Genomic DNA, 6751 nt, shown 5'->3' with positions numbered 1-6751 from the left:
AAAACACTGCCTCTCCCTCAGGCTTCTGATTTGATCCTCACCAGCGTCTTATGAAACAGAGCCGTAACCCCACTTCTCAGGTCAGTTTTACCCATCACCACCGGCTTCTGTCTGTGGGAAAGGGACCTAGCGACTTCCGTGCTTTCCCAGCTCTTGGTTCCACGTCCTCAATCCCGGCGAACTAATCACCGGTTACGCAGTATTTATTGCAGCATCTCAACGCCCCTCGCAATATTCTCGCAAGTGTTGGTTCCAGCCGATCATGTGACACCCAAGATGGCGGCGTCCAGTGCGGCGGAGGAGGCGGCAGTTTACTTAATAGTGAGCGGTATCCCGTCGGAGTTGCGCTCAGCCCAGCTACGGAGCTACTTTAGCCAGTTCCGGGAACAGTGCGGCTGTGGCTTCCTCTGTTTCCACTACCGGCATCGGCCTGAGCGGGCCCATCCCCAGGCTGCTCCCGACTCTACCCTAACTCCTATCCGCCAGGGTCTCGCCCAGACTTCACTCAACGATGCCCGCACTGTCTCCACTCAGGACTCTGCTCCCGCCCAGACCCGCACCTGCTGCTGCGTCATCTCGGTACGGGGGCCAACTCAAGCCCAGAGGTTTCTCCGTATGTACTCGGGCCGCCGGTGGCTGGATTCTCAGGGGACTTGGTTACCTGGTCGTTGTTTCATCCGCAGACTTCGGCTACCTACTGAGGCATCAGGTACGCGTAGGAGAGATAATAGACTGGGACTACTAGAGGCACTGGAACGGAGGCACCGTCCCTGAGGATTGTTGAGGATAAGTCAGGTCTCTCGTTAGGGCTCTTTAGGAGTTTATATCATTTCTGGACAAAGTTTCAGGCTCAACTCTCACGTTAGAAAAACTCGGGGGAAAGAAAAAAGAGGCCTATTCAGATGATCTTTCCAATTTATTAAGTCTATTCATTAAGTCTATACCCTTTTGCACTGACATAGAAGGGGAAGAAGGAAATCAGATAGTGTCTTTGTTGCTCCCCACCCAGTCCTCTGTTGGCAAGATGCAAATGAAGAGACAAACTCTTTTCTCTGGACAGCTCCCATTTTCATGGGAGATCACTTTGATAGGGAAACGGGAAGCACAGTGCAGGGCCCTCTAATTTATTCATTCAACAAATCTAGCCTGTATTGCTAGACGTAGTGTGACTCTAGCTGGTGTGCAGAGAACAGTTGGACACAGTCTGTGCTCAGAATCCAGAGAGGAAGACAGATTTGTAAAAAGGTAAGTGTCACAGAGATGCCATTCTAATTGTTAACGTTTACTGAGCACTTCCTGTGCACTTACTGGGCGCAGTTCGAAGTCTTTTCGTTTTCTTATTGACTCTTCACAACAATCCTGTAAGGTAGGAGCTATTGTTACCCATTTTATAAGTGAGGAAACTGAAGAATACGGAAGTTATGTTATATTACAAGGTAACAGAGTCACAATACTAACTGGGCATTTTGCTCCAGAGCCTGTGCTCTTTAACACCAACTGCTGTGAGATGACAGGGAAGGGAGAAACCCATTTCCTAGAAGGATTAGGAAATGTGGTTTTGCATCTGGATCTTGAAAGATAAACAGGAGTTGGTGGGAAAGAATGGTGTTCAAAGTAAATGGCATTTGCAAAGACACAGATATGTGAAAGCCCATGAAACTCTCAGGGCATGTTAAATTGTTTGATGTGATTGGAACACATGGTATGACAGTGTGCAGGGGGTGAGGGTTGGTGGCAGTTGAAAATCAAAAGGTCATCAGGAACCAGATCTGGAAGAAACTTGTGAGCTTAGCCTAGGTGATGAGAAATGGCATGTGATTACTAGGTGGTTCTGGTCAGGGAACAGAGGAAGGGACTCTGGAAAAGTTTGAAAGGGAGAAACAGCATTAGGCTAAAGGATTTAAACCTTGAATAGTTTCTGACTCAAGTGTTGCTGGAGACTTCTAGGTTTCAAGAGCTGTTCTTCTCCCTGCTTCCCAAGGTTGGGACTCCTTTCCCTTCAAGACCCGGAAGGAACTGCAGAGTCGGAAGGCTGAGAGTGAAGCCTTCACGCTGGCCGACCTGAGGCGACTGCCAGAGCTGAACCCACCGGTGCTGATGCCCAGCGGGAATGTGGGGACTCCCCTGCGGGTCTTTTTGGAGTTGATCCGGGCCTGCCGTCTACCCCCTCGGATCATCACCCAGCTGCATCTCCAGTTCCCCAAGACAGGTTCCTCCCGGCGCTACGGCAATGTGCCCTTCAAGTATGACGACTCGGAGACTGTGGAGCAGGCAGAGCTTGTGTACACAGCCGAGGGTGAGGAGATACCCCAGGGAACCTGCTTGGCAGACGTACCAGCCAACCCCTGTGAAGAGCCAGAGGAAGAAGAGGAAGAGGAAGAAGAGTCACACTCAGATGACGTGAGTACAGGGAGCCACCTTGTCCTTGCTGGTAGCTTAGAGAGGCCAAGGCGTTAACAGTGCCACTCTTCAATTGTGTATTACCAGAGTTCTAAACCTGGGGTCCTCAGGAGGCTTCCAAAGACTTTGAACTCCCTGACATTGAACGTAAAACTGCATTTGCACGTGGAGGTATATGTTTCTTTGGGAGAGGGGCCAGAGCTTTTATCAAAAGATTCTCAAAGGGGTCTTCTTTTCATTCCTTCAGAAGAAATGTAAGGAGGGTCCCTTTCATTGATGAAATCCACTGACCAAGAGATAAGATCACCTAAGGAAGCAGAGGCACAGCTGGGATGTGAACCCAGTCCCCTTCGCTGCTTGTCTAACTTCTGTGTGTTTTCATTATGTGGTTGAGAAGTCGCCTCTATTTTCTGACCTTGAGTCTGTGGATTGAACACTAGCCTCCACTCTAACTTTATCAATGAAATAGACATTTCTTCTACCTCTTTCTCCAAACTTGTTTGTTCATCCATACAATCGGGAGAGGTGTGATTTGTTGGGAAACTTTTTTTTTACTCTGGGTAAGAAGTAATTGACCTGTGTCTTCAAAATTCCCAGCTCAGAGTTGCTAACACATCTGGACCACATCCTTAGTGTGTGGTACTGTCCTGCCTTTTCTCCAGCCCCTGCTCTGTAGCAGTGATTCCTGAGACCTCCTGGAGTTTAACTGGGGCAGGAGTTCCCAAGATTTCAAGCCAGGAGTCATTCTGTCATTCCACAAGTCCAGTCAAGTAGTTGTAAACACAGGGGCTAGCACAGGATTCCAAAGACATTTTAAGACTCATTTCCTTCCCACAAAGAGCCTTCAAGCTCCCTGAAGAGAGAGAACCAGCATCTGGAAAGGGGATGTGGTATGGTATGGGTTTGAACGCTGGCTCTGCCCCTCTCTTAGGCAAATCACTTTACTCCTCTAAATCGAGGTTTCATCACCTGTAGAATGGGAATAATGGTACTAACCTCACAGCGTTGTTGGGAAGATTAAAGGAGCTAAGGTATGTGAAGGGCCTGACACAGTAGACGATAGGTTTAGTTCCTGTCCCTTCTTTCTTTGTGACATAATGTAGAAAGGCATAAACAGGGTGTATTTATTAGCAGTGAGAAATTCAGAGACCAGTGAGAATGGTGGGGGACCTCATGTGAGCTACAGAACTTGAGGAATGAGGAGGATTTAACCAAGTGAAGAGGAGGTGGTGGTGGAAGAGGAGGGCAGATATTCGGGCAGGGAGAACAACATGGCCAAAAGCACAGGGATAAGAGTGAGTCAGGCTTGTGGCGGAAGGGGCCAAGTATGTTGAGAAACAGGGCATGGAGAGATGTTTTGGTCACGGCTTAGGGGCCAGAAAGTGCTGCTTCTCAGAGAAATTTGGAGGAAAGGAGCCGAGGTCCCATCTATGGGACCTCCTGTGCACTGAGCTGCCCTCCTCGTGGGCCTGAGGTCAGGAAGCTGGACAGGCAGGTCACCTCTCCCCACCTTCTCCCAGGACGACGAGCGGGGTGAGGAGTGGGAGCGGCACGAAGCGCTGCATGAGGACGTGACCGGGCAGGAGCGGACCACTGAGCAGCTCTTTGAGGAGGAGATTGAGCTCAAGTGGGAGAAGGGCGGCTCAGGCCTGGTGTTCTACACTGACGCCCAATTCTGGCAGGAAGAGGAAGGAGGTAACACTGGCACCTGGGCAAGGGCAGGGGTGATCCCTGCTGCGTTCGCTTAGGGCGCTGTGCTCCACACGGTGGGTTCCCTGGCAGTGAGCCCAACTAAAGAGGCTTACGCTGGTCATATATGAGAGACCAGCCATCCTTTCTAGGGGTGAGGTATCAGTGGAGTGAAGAGAAAATGCCCTCCTACAAATTCTGAATGACCCCCCTTCAGAGGAGAGATTTGAAGATAAAATCAAAAGCCCCAAGTTCTAGAAAGTCTAATTTAATTTAACTCTTGACAGAACTGAGAGTCACTCTGCTTGATGCTTTTCTATCTGCAGACTTTGATGAACAGACAGCCGATGACTGGGATGTGGATATGAGTGTGTACTACGATGCAGGTACTGGGCCAGAGGTTGCAGTACTGGGAGGTGGAATGGTGCCCTGGCCTTGCAGTGACACTTTACCAGACCTAATTAGCAGAGGCTGAGACAGGGCACCAGTTCCCTTGGGGTAGCCCGCTAAGAGGTTCCTCTCTTAAAACATCGCTAGTTGAGTGCATTAAGTGCTGGTTGTGGGCAGAGCCTTTTTCCTTTCTTTGTGCAGGAAGGACATGTGGTGACAGCCCTCAGGGAGCTCTGGTTCTGATGGGCAGACCCTAGTAGAGTGGTAGGGTCAGGAGTTCGGGCTCTGGTTAAGAATTTAGATTCTGGAGTCAGAAATGACCTAGGGTGGTTGGGGGGTGGGAAGGGAAGAACTGGGTCCTAATTCTCTCTCTCATTTTTTGGCTTTATGACTTTTCTGTACTTCAGTTTCCTCATCTGTAAGATGAGACAGCTGTGGTTCTTATTCTTGGTGAGCTCCCAGTCTAATGGGAGAAATAATAATACAGTAATAACACACCATAAAAATGAATATTTAAATCTTGTGAGGGGGGCCTAGAAACCTGATTTTCCCCCCTTCTGCTGAGAGAGACCCTTCCACAAATTGGGCTCTACTTCCTCAGATGGTGGAGACAAGGATGCCCGAGACTCTGTCCAAATTCGTCTGGAACAGAGACTCCGTGATGGCCAGGAGGCTGGCTCCGTGATTGGACACCAGGTGGGCACCTTCGAGCGCCACACCAAGGTGAGCACTGTGCCAGCCCGCTGACCCCTCTCTTTGTTCCTTCTTTACCCTCATTCCCTTCCCCGCCCCCACAGGAGCCCCATCTCGAGTCTCCTCCCTTCCCTCTGCAGGGCATTGGGCGGAAGGTGATGGAGCGGCAGGGCTGGGCCGAGGGCCAGGGCCTGGGTAGCGGGTGCTCAGGGGTGCCCGAGGCCCTGGATAGTGATGGCCAGCACCCCAGATGCAAGCGTGGATTGGGGTGAGTATGGGTGAGGGACTTCCCTGGGAGCCCAAGTGAGCCTTTCAGCTGTACCCTCTTCCCTCTGGTTTTGGATTGGGTGCTAGAGACGCCTAGGGAATGAACTTCAAAACAGAATTAGAAGGAAAAAGTATGTCTGGCGCTAACGTTTTCAAGACCGAGTCCTCAGGCTTGACACGATCATTAATCTCCCAAGATCATTCCCCCAAGTCTGAGGAGTTTGGACTTGATGATTGCTATTAGAAAGTGACTGTAAGTCACAGAGCGGTGACAGTTGTTCTAAATTTCGTGTACCATTTAAAATGAAAGCAGTATGTGAGGCCTGTGGTTGCTGGCACTATCAATGGATGGATAAGGAGGCTGGAGAGCAAAGATCCAGATTTAAATGCTCAGTCTTTGGGACAAACCACATATGAAGTGGCTTCTACCCTGTTCTTTCTCAAACCCTTTACTGCTGTGAGATAGCAGCCCTCTCACTGAGAGCTCTTTTTGATCCAGGTACCATGGAGAGAAGCTCCAGCCATTTGTGCAACCAAAGAGGCCCCGTGGAACTGGCTTAGGGCTCATCTCCACCATCTACGATGAGCCCCTACCCCAGGACCAGGGGGAGTCGCTGCTCCGCCGCCAGCCACCCACCAGCATGAAGTTTCGCACAGATATGGCTTTTGTGAGGGGTTCCAGCTGTGCCTCGGACAGCCCCTCAGAGCGTGAGTGGCAAGTTCAAGGGCTTCCTTAATCAGGATCACTCATAATTGCACAGCGGCAGCCCTCTGCCTGGCCCTATCTCCCACGGAAGAAGAACTCTGGGAGCAGCAGTCTGCGCGGCTTGTTCAGAACTTGCCTTCTGCCTGTCTACCTCAGGGGCATTTTTATAAAAAGCCCCCTATCCTCCCCTTTGATGATAGGGCTTAATGACTTGTCCTCGGTGGTCTCCTAACCCTAGTCCCTGTTTGGGCTTGCTCCTGTTGCCTACCCCAGCACCTTGAAAACTGGATTGACTGAGGTTATCGTCACAACCTTCCTGGGGGCAAGGGGAGGGTGGGAGTGGGTTCAGCATGAAGCCCAGAAAGAGGGGAAAAGGGACATGGAAGAGGAGAGGATTTGTGGTTGGAAGAGACGGTCTTGGGGCGGGCCCTCCATCGCCTCTACCCTTAACTGGCTGGGACCGGGCAGCGGAGAGTCCGCTGCAGGTGTCCCGGGTCTGCGACCTGACGAGAGAATAAAAAAGTTTACTACCGAATTTCTCTTTCTCTTCTAATTCGGCCGGGAGGAAGGTGGAGAAATCCCCAGAAAGGTAACCGCCCCCTCCCC

At 50.7% G+C, this 6751-nt stretch overlaps 1 protein-coding gene across 1 annotated transcript; it reads left to right on the top strand.

The window, feature by feature from the left end:
• The first annotated feature begins 260 nt into the window (after window positions 1-260).
• GPATCH3 (G-patch domain containing 3) lies at window positions 261-6680 on the top strand. The gene is made up of 7 exons (XM_032611762.1): window positions 261-709; window positions 1982-2400; window positions 3921-4095; window positions 4416-4475; window positions 5081-5202; window positions 5313-5440; window positions 5939-6680. Exons 1-7 carry the CDS (start codon window positions 277-279, stop codon window positions 6174-6176), a joined length of 1575 nt encoding a protein of 524 aa, XP_032467653.1. The 5' UTR covers window positions 261-276; the 3' UTR covers window positions 6177-6680.
• The last annotated feature ends 71 nt before the right edge of the window (window positions 6681-6751 follow it).

This window comes from Phocoena sinus, chromosome 1 (assembly GCF_008692025.1).
Source record: "Phocoena sinus isolate mPhoSin1 chromosome 1, mPhoSin1.pri, whole genome shotgun sequence".
NCBI classification, from domain to species: Eukaryota; Metazoa; Chordata; class Mammalia; order Artiodactyla; family Phocoenidae; genus Phocoena; species Phocoena sinus.
This window is presented reverse-complemented; position numbering and strand designations above follow the sequence as displayed.

Coding starts and splice junctions, on each gene's coding strand:
- GPATCH3 (XM_032611762.1), top strand. CDS start 277: ATGGCGGCGTCCAGTGCGGCGGAGGAGGCGGCAGTTTACTTAATAGTG. Junction 2,401..3,920: donor AAGAGTCACACTCAGATGAC/GTGAGTACAGGG, acceptor ACCTTCTCCCAG/GACGACGAGCGGGGTGAGGA. Junction 5,203..5,312: donor CCTTCGAGCGCCACACCAAG/GTGAGCACTGTG, acceptor TTCCCTCTGCAG/GGCATTGGGCGGAAGGTGAT.